At 36.3% G+C, this 21,260-nt stretch overlaps 3 protein-coding genes across 3 annotated transcripts; 1 reads left to right on the top strand and 2 right to left on the bottom strand.

Annotated features, from left to right (window-relative positions):
- Window positions 1-90: 90 nt before the first annotated feature.
- On the top strand, window positions 91-11,006 carry LOC120476592 (putative polypeptide N-acetylgalactosaminyltransferase 8). The gene is made up of 10 exons (XM_089127312.1): window positions 91-425; window positions 7,710-7,914; window positions 7,993-8,159; window positions 8,255-8,320; window positions 8,371-8,510; window positions 8,603-8,788; window positions 8,938-9,075; window positions 10,437-10,532; window positions 10,610-10,774; window positions 10,875-11,006. Exons 1-10 carry the CDS (start codon window positions 233-235, stop codon window positions 11,004-11,006), a joined length of 1,488 nt encoding a protein of 495 aa, XP_088983438.1. The 5' UTR covers window positions 91-232.
- Window positions 11,007-11,412: 406 nt separating this feature from the next.
- ada2b (adenosine deaminase 2b) lies at window positions 11,413-16,778 on the bottom strand. Its single transcript, XM_039667737.2, has 10 exons — window positions 16,676-16,778; window positions 15,653-15,977; window positions 15,299-15,518; window positions 14,875-15,085; window positions 13,622-13,749; window positions 13,079-13,169; window positions 12,816-12,924; window positions 12,295-12,452; window positions 11,985-12,187; window positions 11,413-11,894 (listed from the first exon to the last, which is right to left on the bottom strand). The coding sequence occupies exons 1-10, from the start codon at window positions 16,694-16,696 to the stop codon at window positions 11,807-11,809; spliced, it is 1,554 nt and encodes a 517-aa protein (XP_039523671.2). The 5' UTR covers window positions 16,697-16,778; the 3' UTR covers window positions 11,413-11,806.
- Window positions 16,779-16,935: 157 nt separating this feature from the next.
- atp6v1e1b (ATPase H+ transporting V1 subunit E1b) lies at window positions 16,936-20,950 on the bottom strand. Its single transcript, XM_039667833.2, has 9 exons — window positions 20,690-20,950; window positions 19,922-19,987; window positions 19,710-19,819; window positions 19,449-19,515; window positions 19,246-19,335; window positions 19,089-19,157; window positions 18,622-18,716; window positions 18,425-18,512; window positions 16,936-17,535 (listed from the first exon to the last, which is right to left on the bottom strand). Exons 1-9 carry the CDS (start codon window positions 20,720-20,722, stop codon window positions 17,473-17,475), a joined length of 681 nt encoding a protein of 226 aa, XP_039523767.2. The 5' UTR covers window positions 20,723-20,950; the 3' UTR covers window positions 16,936-17,472.
- Between the last annotated feature and the right edge of the window lie 310 nt (window positions 20,951-21,260).

The following is a 21,260-nucleotide window of genomic DNA, read 5'->3' as shown; positions in this document are numbered from 1 at the left end:
AAAAACACATGGCATGAGAAAATTAATTTAAAGGTCTTATGTCAGACTGGTTCATTTTGCTGAATGACATCATTGAGGTTAAGTGTTTAACCAGGATTCAATATCCTGGTCTCCTCCTTCCCAAGATTAATGTGATCATGTTTGGCATCACAAAATCTAACATGGGCTGTGCCCACAGACTAACAGGTAACCGGAGGCAGGATAACATCTTGATTTTGCTTTTCTGATCATCATGAGAGTTAGCTGTCTGAAGAGTTTGTTTCCAGTCTTGTTTGTCGCTGTGGTGTTTCTCTATATAAGTTCTGTAAAGTGGAAAATCCAAACTCAAGAGAAGCAGCTTCACCAAGTCCAGCAGAATTTCTCGTTACACAGCGCACTTCTCCTCAACAAGCTGGACAAACTGGAGGCTCATTTATACGCTGTTGGTGAGTTTCTAATATGCTTTGTAATGAAATGTGACAAAAATGATTTGTTTATCTGTTTTAAATATTACCCTTTAAATTACACAATACAATACTAAATGATTTCAACTGAATTATGAGATGTAATGGATTGTATTTTTATTAACACAGAACTACAAGCAAAATGAACATTTACGTGGACATTTATAGAGCTTTTTAAAATACACAACAATACAGAACAGCTTTAAACAGACTGTAGGAAACTTTCATTTCCCAAATACTTTTGTGATAATCCTTCTGGCTATACAGTGTGTGAAGATCGAATGAAAATATCTTCATAGCTGTGTTAACAATGTTGAATGAACTGTAAGGTTAAATATTTTGAGAGACAGCGGGGTTTTTTTAGGTCCATCCTGGATTAACCAATTAGACTCAAATAGATGCAGTGTCTTTTGCTGTATATAAAGTTAAATCTGTAATTGATTCATATTGTTTGTGCAGTCAATTTTTTTCTTGAGGCCTCGATGATGCAGTCAGGTCATGAACCGTGGAGGCTGAGGAACTCTGAAAAACACACAAACATGCTGTAACACATGTCCAACATTATTTAGTAAACACAGAAAGAGAAAGTATCCTGTCAATTGTATCCTAACCAGGGGTGTTACTGGACCCCTGTGGAAGAGCAGTATATTGTCCATGATGAAGTGCATACTTCAGTGTTTCCCAACCCTGTTCCTGGCGGCACACCAACACTGCGTGTATTCTTTGTCTCCTCAATCAAACACACCTGATTCAACTCATCAGCTCATTAACCCATCTGATTATGAGCTGATGAGTTGAATCAGGTGTGTTTCGTAAGGGAGACAAAGAATACGCGCAGTGTTGGTGTGCCGCCAGGAACAGGGTTGGGAAACACTGGCATACTTCATCATGGACAACAAACTTTTTTATTGTGTATGCGTCCATTTTTAATGCAGTAGATATAGGCTACAAGGATTTTTTTTGTTTGAAATTAAGTTTGGTGGCCCTGGGACCTCGTTCAGAGGCCGAAAAAGGCCCATCCGTGAAACCGCTATGCCTTTTTAATGGCCCGTGGCGTAGGGATGGGACGATAACCGGTTTCACGATAAACCGTGATAAAATGTACTGACGGTTAGTATTATCGTTTAAAATTTAATTATCATTAAAACCGTGTTTGATTATCGTGATTTTAATAACTCACTGAATCCTGTCGGCCAGTCTGACGCAGGCGCGCAGCACGCAATATTTTTTTAAATTACTATTCGAGAAGGAACGGTGGAAGGCAGTGACTGTGCTCAGGAGATTTTTCAGCCTTTTAAGAGGACCAAATCTGAGGTGTGGTCATATTTTGGGTTTTACAAAAAACTATTAAAAATAACTTTTGGAAATAACAATCACAGTCCTGGACAGTGAGTGAGCTTACACATTAAGATAATATCGGATTTTCTCCAGTCATGGTTAAAAAACAAGCTAACAATCCTTGCTAACTAGCGTTAGTGAAGTGGCCAGACGGATCTTTCTGCCTCCACCTAAGCTCCGCCCACAAAAAAACGTCACCATGTTTACCAACTGTAAAAGGGTCTATAGAATCTTGCTTAAAAACTGCATAGAGAGGCTTGTTTTATTTGTTGTTTGTTGATTTTCAATTATAAAACTTGTTGAAATGTTTTCAGTGTGAGCATCAGTTCTTTTTGAGCACTTTCATAAATTTTTAACAAAACCGTGATAATATTGATAATCACGATTATTTTGGACACTATAATCGTGATATGAAATTTTCATACCGTCCCATCCCTACCCGTGGGACAGCCCCTGTATGCAGACGCAGGGTCGTGGTAACTTGGGATATCCGATTCCAACTCTCTAGGGGCCCCTGACGCAGGGCCCCGAAGCATGGAACTCTAGGGCCTTTGCTAAAAATCGCCCCTCACCCTTCATCAAATCATTTAAGAGTTTATTTTTATTCGCATATAAAACGAAATATTTTTATTCGCAAGGTCAAAGAAGGGGCCGTGAGTTAGGGTTAGCGTAAGGGTTAGGGTTAGAGGCTGACAATGTTTTGACTTCGCTCAAGAGCCTGGCGCTTTCAGTATGTCGCTCGGGGAGGGCCCAATGGTCAGCTTGCTGAATTTGGAGCCCCTGGGACATTTCTCCAAAATTCTACTCGCCCATTAAATTAATGTATTTTTCATAGTGGTTGGCGGCACACCAACACTGCGCGTATTCTTTGTCTCCCTTACGAAACACACCTGATTCAACTCATCAGCTCATAATCAGATGGGTTAATGAGCTGATGAGTTGAATCAGGTGTGTTTGAGGAGACAAAGAATACACGCAGTGTTGGTGTGCCGCCAGGAACAGGGTTGGGAAACACTGAAGTATGCACTTCATCATGGACAATATACTGCTCTTCCACAGGGGTCCAGTAACACCCCTGGTTAGGATACAATTGACAGGATACTTTCTCTTTCTGTGTTTACTAAATAATGTTGGACATGTGTTACAGCATGTTTGTGTGTTTTTCAGAGTTCCTCAGCCTCCACGGTTCATGACCTGACTGCATCATCGAGGCCTCAAGAAAAAAATTGACTGCACAAACAATATGAATCAATTACAGATTTAACTTTATATACAGCAAAAGACACTGCATCTATTTGAGTCTAATTGGTTAATCCAGGATGGACCTAAAAAAACCCCGCTGTCTCTCAAAATATTTAACCTTACAGTTCATTCAACATTGTTAACACAGCTATGAAGATATTTTCATTCGATCTTCACACACTGTATAGCCAGAAGGATTATCACAAAAGTATTTGGGAAATGAAAGTTTCCTACAGTCTGTTTAAAGCTGTTCTGTATTGTTGTGTATTTTAAAAAGCTCTATAAATGTCCATGTAAATGTTCATTTTGCTTGTAGTTCTGTGTTAATAAAAATACAATCCATTACATCTCATAATTCAGTTGAAATCATTTAGTATTGTATTGTGTAATTTAATCAGATGTCATTTTTATAGCCTGTAAGTTTTGGTTCACTAATTTTATTGCATTGGATGCTATTGTATTGTATGATGTTCTGTTTTAAGAAATAATTATGACAAATCATATGAATTAGAACACAAAATGACATGAATGTAATTTTAAAAAATGTTGTTAAATAACAAATAACTTAACGTTGCAAAAAACACCTGAAAATGCTATTTCTTTCACGAATCAGGATAAAAAATAAAATTATGATATGAATAAAGTTTGATAATGATTACATTATACGATTTGTGATTCAGTAATTTTTATTACACTGTCCTGTAATCAAGGCTAGACAAACAATTCATATTATATGAATTAGAACACAAAATGACATGAATGTAATTTAAAAAAAAGTATTATGCTTTATTGTTTAAGAACAAATAACTTAACGTTGCAAAACATACCTGAAAATGCTATTTCTTTCATTAATCAGGATAAAAAAATAAAATTATGAATAAAGTTTGATAATGATTACATTACGATTTGTGATTCAGTAATTTGTGTTACACTGTCCTGTAATCAAGGCTAGACAAACAATTCAAATTATCAACATCGCACTGATTATTAACCCCTTAACTGTCACCCCCCCTTTTTGAGAATGGGGGTTAAATGCTCTATTCACACTTAAATGGTTGTAATTCAAGAATGCCTTGGAATATATACCCAAGTTTGGTCTTGTTTTAAAGAAAACACTCAGCAGATTATTGCTGAAGTGAAAACACTTCAAAAAATGAAAGTATGAAAAAGTTATGGAAGTTTTAATTCACAGTAAATCAAATATACTGTACTATATATTTTTTATTTTATATAAAATATATATTTTACAAAATATTTTTACTCTAAAATTACTATAAAATCAAAGCCATAAATCTAACCAAGTTATGTTCCAAATTTGAAGTTGATATCACAAAAGTTGAAGTTCCCATGAGATTTTGTTTAGGCGTAGTACCAAAAATAGCCACCGGGTGCCATTGAATTCCATTGAATATAGTTGTGTACATTCTGCCTTAATAAATTAATACAGTTCTGTCCAAAAATCAATTTTGTTACAAAATTTGGAACCTTGAGACTCAGACCTTTCTGACAATATGTGTTTTGTCAAGATTAGAAAAGGTTTTGATCATAAATTATGAAATATAAGGATGCCAAAAAGGGGAGGAGCCTCATAAAATAAGTACCGTTTCTATGGTAACGCAACATTCAATTATGAAATGGTTTTCACAGGATGAATTCTGAGTTTATAAGCTTTCAAATGATACCTAATTTATGATAACTACTAAAATATGTGATATAATAAAAAAAGGTGATAAAAAATATTATTATATTTTAGAGGATAATATATACATATATATTATAATTTTAGAGGATAATGTTATACTATAATTTTTATTTTTTGATGAAAAATACTAGATTATATGTTTTATTATGAACTTTTAGCATAAAAACAGAAGTTTCAATGATTAAAAGTGGGTGCATCAACTTTTTGTGACAAAGGTCAGACCTCCTGTTATGATGCAGATTTTTTTAGGTGCACTCTTGTCATAAATTCATTAATTACTCTTCCTACATAATTTTTAACACAAAACAGGGGTCGAATATTTAATTAGAAGTCTTAGACCTTTCCAAAAATATATAATTTGTCATAATTAGATTAGGATTTAATAGAAATATAGTGAAGTAAAGTTAGGCGTCCCGGTACCAGGACGGTGACAGTTAAGGGGTTAAGACAAAAACAGTAAACATTATAATTGCATTTCGAATACGGTAAGGCAGTATAAACTGCGGTAAATCTCAGCTAGCACGAATCATCGGATAAATGCTATGCTACTAAGCTAAAAACACTAAAAACGAGAAATGTTTAAATGTACAATCTACAGCTTCGGTTATATACTAGTATATGAAACATATAAGTTTAATATAAGTTATAAGTTTAAAACCTGGTTTAATAATAACATTATTCTAGTATCCCAACTATTAAACGATCATGGCTTATTGCTGAATTATTCTGAATTCCTTCGCATTTTTGGCATTTCGATCACCCCAAGAGTTCGCAATTGTTGGATGCCATCCCTTCTGGTATCTTAACTCTCTTAAAAGGGACTGGAAAACCTCTTTACCTACCAGCTTTGGACCCTAAGTTAACCTCAGTTGGTAATATTTGTTTCGCAATCACAACGAGGAATAATAATAAGAATATTCGCTCTTTATTCCAGAGAGATGTCACATGCATCCCTAACGTTGTTCCCTATTGGTCTAACTTTGTTGATAACCTGAATTGGGGGATTATTTGGACCCTTCCTTACAAATACCTCCTTACAAATAAAGTAAGAGAAATCACTTTCAAAATGATAGGTATTATCCTGCTAAGCAATATCTTCTAAGGTTTAAGCTTGACATTTGTGTTGACTGCTCTTTATAGTTCCTGAAACAATGGTACACCTGTTCTGGCAATGTCCCTACACCATCAGTTTCTGGAAAGATCTGGCCCGAAATATTTCTGTTAAACTCATTGCTGATTTTTCTTTGTTATGGGGGGATGTGCTGTTTGGTCTCCATGTTGACAAAGGTAAAAAACAGAAAGAAATATACTTAATTAATCTATTGATCATTTTAGGAAAATATCATATTCACAAAGCCAAATTTAGTAATTCAAAACCTTCCTTTATTGCTTTTGGTAAAGAGACAGAACAGTACATCAAATCCATTTATGATTCACAAAATAAGAAGGCTGCTAAAACCATTCAGTTATGCTCTATCTTTAATGTAGTTTATTTGAAGCTTCCCCTGGCTCTGTTTTTGTTTAAGTTTGTGTTTTCTGTATTAATGACTTTATTTGTGTCTTACTGTTTGTATTGTTAAGATTTAATAAAAAAAAAAAAACGGATCACGACATCACTTCCTGTACACTATGACCCCAGCTTGTGTCGCATGTAGTGACGTCAGAAGCTGCGTCGTTTGACTCATAAAATAGGTTTGACTCGCACTTGACTCCCATCTGCTATATGTTCCTTATCATTATTGTCTTTTTACAATTGCTTCATTTTATAATTTCTTTCTCGTTTATACACTCGCAAATACACACACATTCACACACACACACACACACCCCCCCACACACACACACACACACACGTGGGCGCATGCGCGCAACGTTATGTCAATATGAAAGTACACGGACGCACCCATAGACATAATTATGTCTATGGACGCACCGAGTTCCGTCTGCTCATCGCCTTTATTTATTTATTTTATATTTATTTTATTATTAATTGTTCCGACAGGGTCTATTTAATTTATATTCTAACCAATTCAATGTTCAACCAATATTCAAAAGCAAAATGTTATCTGTTTGACCACAAATGTAATTGAATATTTTACATATGGCATTTTACTCCCTTTTTTGAATGAGTGTATCTTAAAAACTAATTGATGTAAACAGTTCAAATCAATTCTGTATAGTTTTAAACCGTTTCATGCACATTTTTCTCTTTGACAAGTTTGAGGTTGACATTTATCTTTTTTTTTGTATTGAATAAAATATGTAGAATTTTTTTTTTTTAAAAAAAAAATGTTTTTCTTTTTGTTTATTGCACTTTTGAGATATTTATCTAGGTACTATTGATTTATTACAAACATAGCCTTCAAGAAAGTAGAGAAAGTGAGGATTATTTTGATGTATGGCATATGAAAATGCTCAAAAGAATGACAGCACAGCATGTAAAAATAGAAAGATATACTCTGGTGGAACTGTTCTATGGCAGGTCATAAAGGGTTAAGCACTCTTTAAAGTTGTCAGGAAACCAAAATTGATTTATTTTAATTCACTCAAAAATGGAAATTCATAACTCAACCTTATGTCATTCAAACCTATATGTTTTTATTTTCTTCTGTGGAACATAAAATAAGATATTTCTGTCTGTCTGCCTGCCTGTCTTGATATATATGCAATGCATCATGCAAAGGTTTTCCATCAGCAATGCAATTTAGTGCTTTAAAAAAATGAAGCCAGCTGTTACTATGCCACTAGGGAAATCTCTTTTTAAATGATTTTTTTTTTTAATTTCTGAGAAAAATAACACTAATTGTCATACACAATATTATTTAAATCACTGTTTTGAAGAAACTTGGTTGGATTGTATTCAAGTCATTAAAGTGATTGTAGACAATGATTTTAAAATAGATCAAACAACAGAAATCTGTTAATATGAGCTTTAAGGTTTCAATTCTAACAAATTTTATTGACGTACACAAACGTTTTTGCAGAAGAGAAAAGCCTCAAAATAAGAAATGAACAGAAACCTGCAAAGAAGCTGTTTCCAAACTCGTATCTCTTCATGAAATGGACTGTGGAACTTTCTGAGGACGACCAGAGGAAGGCTGAGGATCTCTTTCAGAAATACGGCTATAATGCCTTCCTCAGTGACCAGATCCCTCTGGACCGGGAGCTGCCGGACACCCGAGACCACAGGTGAGTTTCGAACGTTCATGGAAATGCTTTGACGTTCTTGATGGATTCATCAATTTTCCTTTTGTCATTGTTCTGTAGATGCATTGGCCGTGAATATCCGAACAATCTGCCCACCATCAGCGTGGTACTGATTTATCTGGATGAGGCTCTGTCTGTCATTCAAAGAGCCATTTGCAGCATCATCAACAGAACTCCAGCCCACCTGCTCAAAGAGATCATACTGGTGGACGACCACAGCACAAATGGTTTCTTTCTCTCAAAACCTCATCAAATCCTGTAGTCTCAGATGCATATTGTAAAACACACTGAGCTAGTCATTCTGGATGTATGTATTCCATAGAAGAGCTGAAGACAAAGCTGAATGTTTATGTCAGCTCCATCAATGAGAAGCACCCAGGCTTCAAAAGTTGAAGTTTTATAAGCTCAAATGGTCACCTTGCTTTGTTCTCTGATGCGCGTTCGTGACTCTCCTGTTCTCCAGGAGTCCCTCCGTAATGGGAATACTTGTGGTTGATCGTCTGTTCTTCGGTGAGATTGGGACTCTGGATGGAGGGATGCAGGTGTACGGAGGAGAGAATGTTGAACTAGGAATTCGGGTAAAGCACATGATCATTCTACTGATTTATATTATATTATATTAAACTCTATATGTTATACTATATTCAGTGTTGCTTTTTCTCGGGCTCAGGTGTGGCTGTGTGGAGGAAGTATAGAAATTGTTCCCTGCTCTAAAGTTGCCCACATTGAAAGAGCACACAAACCCTACATGCCTGACCTTAGTAAAGTTATGAAGAGAAATGCCCTCAGAGTGGCAGAAGTTTGGATGGACGAATACAAAAAAAATGTCCACATCGCCTGGGGTGTCCCCATACAGGTAGATCTCATGAAATGATTCAGTCACTCAAATTCTGGATGTTCAAAACCAGTTTTAGGAGTCTTGATGTATCGATTTTGAGGTTTGAAATGTTAAATTGCCTTGGATCTTCATTAGATTTATGATATTTTTCTCTCCTTTTCCCACAGAACCATGGGGTAGACATTGGTGATGTTTCAGAGAGAAAGAGACTGAGAGAGAGGCTGAAATGCAAACCATTCAAATGGTATCTGGAAAATGTCTATACGGCATTAAATCCTAGGAATGATTTACTTGGTTATGGAGTGGTGAGTGACATATGATTCTATGAACTGCTGCCATCTGAGCGACGATACTGCCTTCCTCTATTTACCAAAAATAGATCTAAATCTTCATTTGTGCCTCAAGCAATTAAAGGGTTAGTTCACCCAAAAATGAAAATTAAGTCATTAATTACTCACCCACATGCTGTTCCAACCCCGTAAGACCTTCGTTCATCTTCGGAACACAAATAAAGATATTTTTGGTTGAATCTGAGAGCTGGATCAGTCCTAGATAGACTGCCTAAGGGACTGGCTCTTGACGGCCCATAAAGTCATTAAAGAAAAGGTTTAAATATTCCATGTGCCTACAGCGGCTCACTTATAAGTTTATCAAGCGACGGGACTACTTTTTGTGTGAAAAAAACATAAATAACGACTTTATTCGACTATTCCATTACTTCCTTATGGGCGCATGCGCGAGAACTGAGACGAGGACGTTCTCCTTCGTCTACTTCTTGTTACCGGCTGCTCCGCTTAGGAGTTTTACCGCCACCTACCGTATAAAATGATGATCCATATATAAGGCGCTCCGGATTATAAGGAACACTGTCGTTTTTTGAGAAGATTAAAGGCTTTTAAGTGCACCTTGTAGTACGGAAAATACGCTAATTGAAAAGCGTATGTACAGCGCGCATCTTCCTCTGCTTGTAAACAGAAAGTTTTGCGCTTCCAGCTATATCAGCACATCATCTTATACGGTAGGGGGCGGTAAAAGCAGCCCGTAAGAGCAGCCGGTAACAAAAAGTAGACGAATGAGAACGTCCTCGTCTCAGTTCTCGCGCATGCGCCCATAAGGAAGTAATGGAATAGTGGAATAAAGTCGTTATTTATGTTTTTTCCGCACAAAAAGTAGTCTCACTTGATAAACTTATAAGTGAGCCGCTGTAGGCACATGGAATATTTAAACCTTTTCTTTAATGACTTTATGGGCCGTCAAGAGCCAGTCCCTTAGGCAGTCTATGTAGGACTGATCCAGCTCTCAGATTCAATCAAAAATATCTTTATTTGTGTTCCGAAGATGAACGAAGGTCTTACGGGGTTGGTAGAGCATGGGGGTGAGTAATTAATGACTTAATTTTCATTTTTGGGTGAACTAACCCTTTAAGTTTTTAAATACGATAGTAAGGTGTTGGGGTATGGGTAATTATGTGTTAAGTGTATTAGTGTGTGTTTACCAGTATCTTCAAAGGTTCTTAATGAGGGAGGTATGATGTAATGCCTACTTGATAGTCTATCAAACTGTCTTCATAGTTCATATGGGGACAAATAAAGAGATTGATTGAATGAACAAATGAATGAGTTTTAAATGAGAGAGGTTTAATATAACACCCTTTTTATCTCCACAGCTGATTAATGATCTGCAAACAAGTTTATGTTTAGATAAGGGACCATCTGAGAAGAACACTCCCATTTTATATCCATGTCATTTCTTGACCTCCCAGGTATAATCCCTAATCTGTATTTTTTTTTTTTTAGGAATATTTGAGAATATTTTATACTTTAATCTCTTCTCACACAGGTATTTTACTATACGGCAAGTGGTGAGATACTTGCTGATCCCCTGCCGACCCTTTTACATGATCGGAAGCGCTGTCTAATTGATCCCGGCTCAGGCAGGTTTCCGGAGCTGTCCTGGTGTTCAGACACTGAAAAACAAAAACACATGTACTGGGACTTCAAACAGGTGAACAAACCCCAAATACTGAGAGAATACTGTGGTATATCTCAATTCGCAATATATTTCATTGTATGAAAATAATTTCTTCATCTTGTTTGATTTTCAGGGACAGGCCATTCAGAACAGAGACACCAAACGCTGTCTGGAGGTCAGTGCTGAGCAGAACGTACAAAACGTTTTTATTCAGGAATGCAGAAACCAGCACTGGAGGATAAAACAAGTAATTCAGGATTTTTGAAACTCAACATATAACATATAATAACAGCTGACATGTTGGAGCACATTGGAGAAACAAAAATGTGAATGCAGCTATAAACTGAAAGAAAAATGGCACAAAAACATTTTATCTGATGAGAAATAAAAAAGAGGATTAGAGAGAAAAACAATGATTTTCAGAGTTATAAATGACAAAATAATTACAGTTTATTTATTTTTTGGCCAAGTCGTGCATCCCTATGTACATAATATTAAAAAAATAAAAACTTTTCACTAACATTCCCATTAAGTTGGCAAAATGTTATTTCTGAATGTTCTCTGAACATAGACAATAAGGGAACATTCCATTTTATTAAATTGGAAACATTATGGGAAGGTTACTTTTGAATGTTCTCAAAACATTCCGTAACATTTAAAATATGTTAGACGAACATCCAACCAAAATGGGTAACAGTCAAATTTTATTTTGATGGTTCACTTCTACTAACTAAACTGTAACTTTGCAACAATATGTCAACTAACTCCCATTAAAGTGTTAGACTTGTTAGGGTTAGTTGAATAAGTTGACATGTAGTTGCAAAGTTATTCTAATCAGTAGAATAGTGGAACCCTAAAACGATGTATAAATGTTTTTGTGCTCACGTTTTGAGAAATCTATTAAAGACCAGAGAACTTTGAACAAATGTTATATTAACATTACTGGAAGAACGTTTGTTCAACGCTTTGTGAGAACCTTGCCAGAATGTTAGCCAAAGGATTGATACATTTTCCTGTTAGCTCGGTAATGATAATAAAATAATACTCCTCTTCTGTTTTTCATGGTTATGAATTATCTGCTACGAACTTATTCCACTTTTCCTGCCATATCGTCAAAGCTTTGTCCTGTAGTTGTGGTGACAAAGAACTGTACCTGTTAAAAAGGGGGGAAATGCAACCTTAAACTCATCTTCTACATAACTGAAATTATGTCTCAAATGAAAGTGTATGAATAAATCTGGACCTGATTGAATTCATCGCTAGCTCCTTCAGAGTGCCCAGGTTTGCACTTAGTCCTCCAATACCCACAAAGGCCTGGTAGAAATCATAGGAGAGCCCAGTGGTCCCGAATAAGGTGGGATCATCAGAACTCACCACTATGGGATGACCTTCTGACATTAGTGTCGCAGCGGGGTGGTTTCGCAGATCTGAGACTAGCTTTAGCACCTGGAGAAAACAAAACATAGTTTATTTTACCAGAAACACTATAATTCTGCTAAGTCTGTCCAAATAACGTTTTTAATCACACGATGCGAAGTACAAAAAAATTATACCTGGTTGGAAATGGGACACAATTCCACTGCCACCCCTCTCGTTCTGGAGAGCTGCTTGGCCAGAGGATGATGTACCAACGCAAAGCCATGTCCAATGCGGCTGGTGTTGAACAACAAAGCGTCTAAAACGTTCCTGTCCACATCCGTACCATCCAAATCTAAAAGCAAACACCCATAGTCTAATGTGGCGAACTCCGAGACAAGGTAGAGATGGATCAAATGCAGATGTTTATTAAAGTAATGGCAAAATAGTGATGGGGTCTTTCGAAACCTTTGAGGAAAATTTGTTTCAAAATTCGCACCAGTGATTCGGGGCGAGTATTTGTGTTTGTGATTTCAAAAAGCTTCTCTCATCACTTTATCAAAATACAATTAACTCAGAAACTGGAAAACGCAAGACAAGGTTCTCCTTTTTGGAGATTGTTGATTGTTCTCAAACCTAATTGTGTTTGAGAACATCAACAAACAGCTATAGAAAGACAAGGCCTGACAGACAACATGGACTAAGTACAAATACTGACCTGTTTCTCCAGCATGGAAAAAGAAAGGTAGTTGTGTTTCCATCTCTGAAATGAGTGACAAGGCTTCTCGGAAATACCAGATAGATCTTCCTGTGTCTTCACGACCTACCTACAGCAATAAATTGATCAAATCAGAGAAAAGTAATACTATTGTTACGTGCTGGGGTCCTGATCAAGCCCAACAATTTCCGTGTGAAGAACCTAAGCATACTTTTAAAAATAACTATGGATTTTAGCCTAATTTAGGTCAAGGGTGAGATTACCAGGTCAAATCCAGCGACCATGTCTGGATATTTTCGCTGCATTTCAATGGTCTCTTGCACTGCCCACTTCACTTGATATGCATAAAGATTCCTGTGTGTGCATTCAGATCAGCAGAAAAGTATATTAAACCTTCTGTCAAAACAAAATCCTAGGCAATATAAATCATCTTTTTGAACGGAGAGTTCACTAAAATGTTTCTTTCAACTTTGCATTCATTAATGGCATTTCTTTGCTTTTAGAATTACATCATGATGTTTTAAGGAAGCATTTTTATTCATAATCTCATCCATAATCAGATATGTCACCCCTTTAGTCTAATGCTATCATAATTTACAAAATTTGTGTATATTTTTTAAACAATAATCATTAAAGTGACTGAATGAAATTATTGTAAAAAAAGAGCATTTTAAAACACAAAACTGAACATACACGCTTACATCAGAAGTAATATTTAATTATGATTTTTGAATGGTTGGTAAATGTATTTGGATTAAAACAGGAAAGGGAACAGAGCATAAAAATTGAATGCGATGTAGTTTTACCTGTGGACAGTGAAAATTATACGAGTTCCAATGAAGTCTGGATGTTTTGCTCTGAACAGCTCAGTGATGTTTCTGTAGACCTCCAGAGACCACGCTCTGTCATGAGTAGTGCCATCCAGTTCATACGCCTAAACATAAAATCATTATAGTTTGTTTTCAGGACAGTAAAAAATAAACATGGTTTTCAGGATTTTAATTTAGACAAGGGTTGTCCATGGATTTGCTTACTGTACATGACCAGTCTGTAAGGGACAGTATTTGAAGTGCCCCTGTTGTGCTGTTTTGATATTAACGTTTATGTAATGTGTAATATGGCTGTTGCCTGTTTCTGAATCCAAAAGGTCAGCAAAGTTTCAAAGATCAAAGTTATTGTCTCCCAAAAGAAAGAGCGATTCTGAACTGCAAGTCGTCAATAATTACAGTCTAACTTCCTACATGAACTTATGTAGGTTTGGAACAAATTTGCCTATGATTTTTATTGGCTGCCAAATGGTTGGTTCGTGCTCTTCCAAAGGATCAGGACTTGCACTGAAATGGATAGGGTAAAACTGATGCCAGTGTTACTGTTCGCATCACTGTGTATCAAGTGCTGAGGAAGAGCCAGAGCTTAAATTCAGATATAGTAATGGTCGATTTGTTTCCGACACGCTATAAGCAGTAGACCAATCACAATAGACTGGGCCGTCTGACCAATCAGAGCAATCAGAACACAGCGTCCTAAATTGCTAACTGTTGGTAGTGGAACTACATTTGTTTTTAAACTTACTCCGTGACCGATAAAAAAGTATGTTCTATATAGTACAAATGTGTAATATGAATGAAATTCTGACTTCTTTTCATTGTCATGTGACCCACAGCATTGCATCACGTCACTTCCAGTCACATATCCTCTCCCGTAGCCTCATAGGATATAAAGTCGAATGTACATTTCAGAATCTGGGTATTTTTCACCTACTCTTGAATGCTTTGAATTTGGACATACTACTTGGCTCACATACTGTTTTTCATATACTGTATATAATAGAAGTACGAAGTAGGCATATTCTTACTTGGCATGAGTCCTTTATCACGGCAAGGTGATGCTGCATTGTATTTTGTGAGAAAATGAAAGCCTTTTTTGGACTTAAATGATTGTAGGAGACCTCCAAAACAAAATTAAAACATGCAATCTGTTCGCAAATTAGTTATTTTTCATCCAAGAGATTAGACACTGTATAAACTTAATATTGTAATGTGGTTTAACAGTCGCAAACCTTGGACTGTCCAACCCTCAGCTCCACGTACATGATGTTGTCTTTGTAAAGCTCCGTCAGAGCCTCGTAAATGTAGTCGTTAAAAACAGGTGCATAGTAGATCAGCCCAGACAGAGCCATAAAAATCTTCTCGAACCTGTCCCACGCTGCATCTTGTGTTGGATAAGACGTCTCCGGGTCTTCCGTGAAGAGTGTAAGATTCCGCATTAAACTGAGAAATTGAATTCATGTTATTAGTCTATTTTCAGTTTGTTGGTTTTGGAACTGGTTATGATTAAATATGAATATTTTAGGGGACACACACACACACACACACAGTGCTGCCGTTGATTATTGCTATTGATGTAGATTAATGTTGCTGATACCACTGCTATTTTTGTACCAGTGGTTATTTTATGCCTGATGTTGAAATAGGTTTGATCACCTGTTATCGAAGGCAGTGACATCACTGAGGCTGGCCCTCAGCAGGTCTAGCCGTTTCCAGACAAAGCATCCAAAACGTGGAAATGGCATAGAAGTAGAGAAAAGGAACTTCAGTGACCCGTCCCACGTGAAGCAGATATAGCAATGAGGCCTGTATGTCGCATTCAGCACCAGCCATTCCACACTCACCATAGCGGAGTTGTGGATGTGAAGGGCAGCACCTGTAAGGCACAGAGTCATTTTGTCATCTGAAGGACAGATGTGCCCCAAATTGTTTTATTTATTTTTTCAAACCATTTCAGTGATTTCATTAGTCATGTCAATCACACGTCCCAAACATATAACCAGTTTTTACCCTTTGGCATTTTCTGTAGTAGTTTGAAGACAGGGCTATTTTGCACGACGTGCCGCACTTTGAAGAAGTGATTGGCCGGTGGGAAAGGTGAATAAACCATTTCCTTTAGCTTTAGCTGGTGTAGGATTGAATCCAACTTCAGTTCAGCAGGAGTGAGCTCCACACTGCCCCCTACTTGCTGGGAGATCTCCTGCTTCAGCATTAGATCCCTCTGATGGGGGTCTGGCATTGGATTACACTCTCTGATACACTGTAACATCAGCACGATCAGAGATGTCCTGCTGAAGATACACCAGAAGAGATGCCTCATGCTCGTACAGAGATCCTGAGACAAGAGAGAGTGATATTTCTATGCTTGTTATTTTTTTTTAAGCGATTTGTCTTTATCCAATGTGTCTGATGGCTTCATTTTGTAAACCATTTCACTTTGCATTGGATATGATTGTGTTGATACAAAATTAAATGCTGACTAAACTAAAAGCTTGAAGTTCATAGCTGCAATCTGGAGATTCTCTTACGCATCTTGCTAAATATTTAAATCAAATTGTTTTCTTATTTGAATGGTTTGGATGCAAGTATTAACTTGTCTATTTTTTGCCCTTTTCCTATTTTAACGTCTCAATCAAAGGTCAGGACAATAATCTAATGTCAACTTAATTTATTTGCAGTCATTCTGTGAAATGCATAAAAGGGTCTAAATTCACTTGCTGCTGCATTTTAACTCGCTTTGTTCTCGCTTTGAACATCCATTTTATTAATAAACAATAAGCATTATTATTACTTCGTACTTTATCAAAATGTAACCTACATCATAATTATCATTATATCCAACACAGGTTATGTTCGATCTCACTATTTCCTTAGTATGGTTAATATTATTTTAATATGGTTGCTTGACCCTTAACCTTTACAGTAATCAAATAACTGACATTTCTAAAAATCTAATAAAGAAAACCTCAGCAATAAGAAAACAGCATTCCTTAAAATATTACTATTGATTATAAATAACAAAGAACTCCTTACCTTCAAGTTTATTTCACTCATTAGTCCCTTTTTGTTCCCTGCTATTTGTCTTACGTTCAGAGAGCATGCATTTCAGCTGCCTTGTTTCTGCATGTTAAGTTCCTCAATCTGGAGGACAGCGAATGTGACGACAATAGAGCATGTGACATACTGTGAAATCTTAAATGACTCGTAGAATAAGAGCCTTCTCATTATGACATTCCTCAAATGACTGACATTTACCCATTTACCATCCACACAATAGAATCATTAGACATAGACAGTGGGAGAAGATCTGGTCTATATTGTTTTTCATTATGTCATTTTCACATCAATATAATCTTTGCAGTGTTAACAGACACGTTTGGTTCTGATATACAAGTCATGCTCTGCACCACAGTAAAGGACAGCGAATAAAATTCAACTCAATAGATTGTAATAGTCAACTCTGTGTCACCATTTTGTGGGATGTTCAAGATGTAGTTGTCATCTAAATGGTTCTCAGGTTCTGTTTGCAATCTAATGAGAGCTTTGGAATTTCTACACAAGTTTTTAACGTTTCTGTAAACATAAACATGTTATATTCCAGCTGCATTCGGAATCAAACACAAGATGTTCAGGACCGGAGATCCAGCAGCCAATCAAAACGCTATATTTTACAGCAATATTGAATCACCACATACAGAACACACACATAGACATGATATTTTCTTAAATACAGACACAGGAATGGAGTCATTAACATCAGATTGAAAATAAAATACATCAAACAATGGCGTTCCACCGTGGTTCTAAAAGGGTTCCTCTAGGAATGAGAATCAGTCCATGAACTTGCGATTCTGGTTTGCACCAAACAGGACAACTCGGATTTCAGGCATCATCTGAAAAGAAATCAAAACCAAATCAAAATTCTACCATTTATTTAACCCTGCTTCTCAGTGTTAAGTAATCAGATTACATTTTTCAAGTAACTAGTCAAATAATGCACAAGTTACTTTTTCAAATAAGTAACGCAAGTTACTTTGTCACATTTATTGTCTGACACCTTTTCCTGTCACCATGTTGAGAGAAATTGGTGGTAAAATGCAGAAGCCTTGTGATATTGCAGTTCGAAAATAAATGTGAACATGCATTCATTCATCTCACTTGCACAAAAACAGATTCAGTACTCCTGAAAATGAATAAAAACAGTAAATTATTTAGTAAACCTGAAAATAATTCAAAATTCATCCATTTATTCCCACTTGGGATGCCCCGAACTGAACTTAAGTGTTATTTTTATTTCTTATGCAAGATATTTTTGTTTCTAATGTATATGTTGTGATTATTTTAACTCCTTTTCTATGTAAAGCACTTTGAATTACCACTGTGTATGTAATGTACTATATAAATACACTTGCCTTGCCTTTATTTACCAATGTCTTTGCTGCTGACAACGATGATCCAATTCAACCATAAGCTTTAAACATCACATTTGTGTTAAATTGTTTTGTTTTTATTGCTAAAGTAAGAATATTTAACTTTTTTCTCCTGCATGTGAAAGGGCCTTGACGTTTGCCAAAAATATAACTTTTTTTGTTTGTTATTAAAAAACAAAAATCTAAGCCCAGCTCAGGTGAAAAAAAAGTAATGCAAAAGTAACGTAACATTACTTTCCAATAATAATAACCAAGTAACACAATTAGTTACTTTTTTAGGGAGTAACAATATTATAACACTTTACTTTTTAAAGTAACTTTTAATAATCTTCTCAGCCCAAATGCTGCATACCTGTTGTGCCATGAGGTCCAGCCTGCTCTCCAGAGTGTTGGACACTTTGATCCTCCCATCAGCATTATACAGCTCAATACCACCAGAGCTACACAGAAAACACACACACACATCCATTACAAAGATAAAAAAGAGAGCTAAAATTGTTTAGGCTAATTTTATAAATGAGGAACTGCTCAGGAAGCGTAGGTGCTCACATTTCTGGAGAGAGGAAGTTGTCCTGGTCAATGCGCACTTCAAGATTGTCCTTCACAGCTGCCTTGTAGATGGGGATGTTTCTCTGCACAGCAGCCTAACAAAACATTTTTAAGTCGCTTTGAAATAAAAGTGTCTGCTAAATGAAAAAAAAAATGGAAATGTTTTTTTTATATTCCTATGTTTTTTCAGTTTCCTATGTTTTTTTATATTCCTAAGTGTTTTTTTTATATCAGTAGCTGTGTTTCCATCCAAAGTTGCAAATTTAGCTTCAGCGCAAAATTGGAATATCACATAAAAAAATTCTATTTGGTATTTAATAATGTTTTAGTTATTTAGTACATCAAGTTAAACTAAATAAAAATGAGAAATGTTGTCTTATTGTTGTCATATTTTTGTTTCAGATAAAGTTTATTTTATTTAGGTTTTTTTTATGGTTTTAGTTGTCATTGAATATACATCCACAGACCTGCACTATGCCTACGTCCTGTTTGCGGCAACGGATGGTCACTTTGGGTTCCAGGAGTTGGTAAAAACCCTGAAAAAATGAGAATATTAGATCATAAAACTCACAGAAAGTCTTTGACAGAGCTGATTTGCTACACCATGTATTATTTATTGCTCACCTGCAGGATGAGTCCATCCATCAAAGCAGCGTATCTGGATGGATCTCTGGCTACATTCGCTAGTCGTTGACGTGCGTCGTTTAGCAAATCCTAAAGAGCACAGAATTCAAACTGCTGTATAAACAGACAACAGAAACTCGGACCCAATGTTTTGTTTATTTTGTTAAAGGTTTAATGTGCCACAAAAGAGAACATGAACTAACCGAAATCATGTCATCACGGGCCTTCAGGACCTTCAGCCTGGCCTGGTTCATTAGGTTGGACATTTGACTGTGGAGAGGAAGCAAACAATTTAAACATTATTAGGGACAAATAATTCACAATCAGATTATTTCATAAATATCCAAATGATCTGAAACCGCTTTACAACATGATACGCTTGTTTGAGTAACAGATTTTGAGGAAACTGGGAATTTCCATGATTTGGCCATCAAATGGCTTAGGTTAGAGGAAGTCGCACTCACATTTTCTTCTGCTGTTCGATCTGCTTCTCCTTCTTCTCATAATACTCCATAATCTTCAGGCGCTGGGTCTGAACCAGCCGACCTTTCTCAATGTTGAACTCCTCCTCTGCCTGCAGGGGGGTCACTCATCATATCAGTATATTACATCATTTCCACTATAGCATTGTATTGTTCTAAATTAATGGAATAATTTAAAGCTAAACAAAACTGACCTTTGCATCAATCTCCTCTGCTTTTTCATTGGCTTCCTGCTCAATGAAAGCCATCATGTGCTTGATCTGGAAGAAATGGAAAATGATAGGAGAACAATTTAATATCAATGGGGAAAAGGCTTTTATGGAACCTGAAATCAGTGTAAATCAGAATGAAACTGTAAATGCAGGCACATGCATTTTCTTTATCAAAACAAATAATCCTAAATATGACTAAACAAGTTTACAGTAGCTGCCTCTCTGACCTCATCACATGAATGTGGAATGTGTCCGTCTAGTGTGTGTGTGTGTGTGTGTGTGTGTGTGTGTGTGTGTGTGTGTGTTTAGTGGGTTTCATAAATGCTATTACTATGCAGAACATCCTACATCTTCATATTTTGCATCATCTGCATTCTGTATCTTGTGATACATATGATTTGATATTATTTCATCACACCACTTTGATGTATTTGCCTTTGGGATGATTGATTTAATTTTACCTTATTGATCCATTATGCATATGTGCGTGTTTTCATATACAACAATTCACTTTAATACACCCATTAAATGCATTCATATAAATTCACTGTTAGATAGGTCTCGTGATGCTAGCGCGTGTCTAATGAATAAATGACGAACAACCTTGAAGGCCACATCGTCTTGTTATATCACGATGCTCCTGTCAGGCTCGTCAAAAAACAATGCATTTAGCAAAGCACTGAATGATTACTCTTTCTATAATGTTATGCTGTAATGAAGATTAAATGATGCATTTGAACGCGTTTTCACCTGCTTCTGGACGTCGGCATCGCTGAGCGCCATGACTGCTGCTGCTGCTACTGTAAGAGGATTTTAAACTCCACCGACAGAAAAAGCTCGCGTCGCGGCAAAGGAGAGACGTTTTATATTTATGAAGACGTTCGAATATTTTTGGAAAAGCCTAAAGATTTAAAAACGAACAAAATTGTATGAAAGTGGTCGATCGTGACTGTGTCAGAGTCGTGAAAATAGACTGGAAGGATCAGCTGATTCTCAGTCAACGATGACACATACGTCACATGACGCGTGTTTCTTCTCCGGGAACCAATCAGATCACAGTGCGCGTGTAGGGCTTTTTATTTTGAACCTTCGACAAAATAATTAATAATAAAATCAAACCATTTCACCCAAAAGTTTGAAATGATAAAATAGCACACATAAGATGAAATAGAAAATGGACAATTGAATAATGAAACATTTGGACACATTTTGGTTGTCTGCGATAGGACTCAAGGGGAACTGATTTCATAAATCATTTAAAAAAAGTGATTAAATTCTGCTGAAGGTCATTATGAAGGTTTAATTATGAAAAACCCCAACA

This window comes from Pimephales promelas, chromosome 24 (genome assembly GCF_988280905.1).
Source record: "Pimephales promelas chromosome 24, fPimPro1.hap1.1, whole genome shotgun sequence".
Taxonomy (NCBI): Eukaryota; Metazoa; Chordata; class Actinopteri; order Cypriniformes; family Leuciscidae; genus Pimephales; species Pimephales promelas.
Note: the sequence above shows the minus strand (reverse complement) of the source record. Positions and strands in the feature narration are given on the sequence as shown.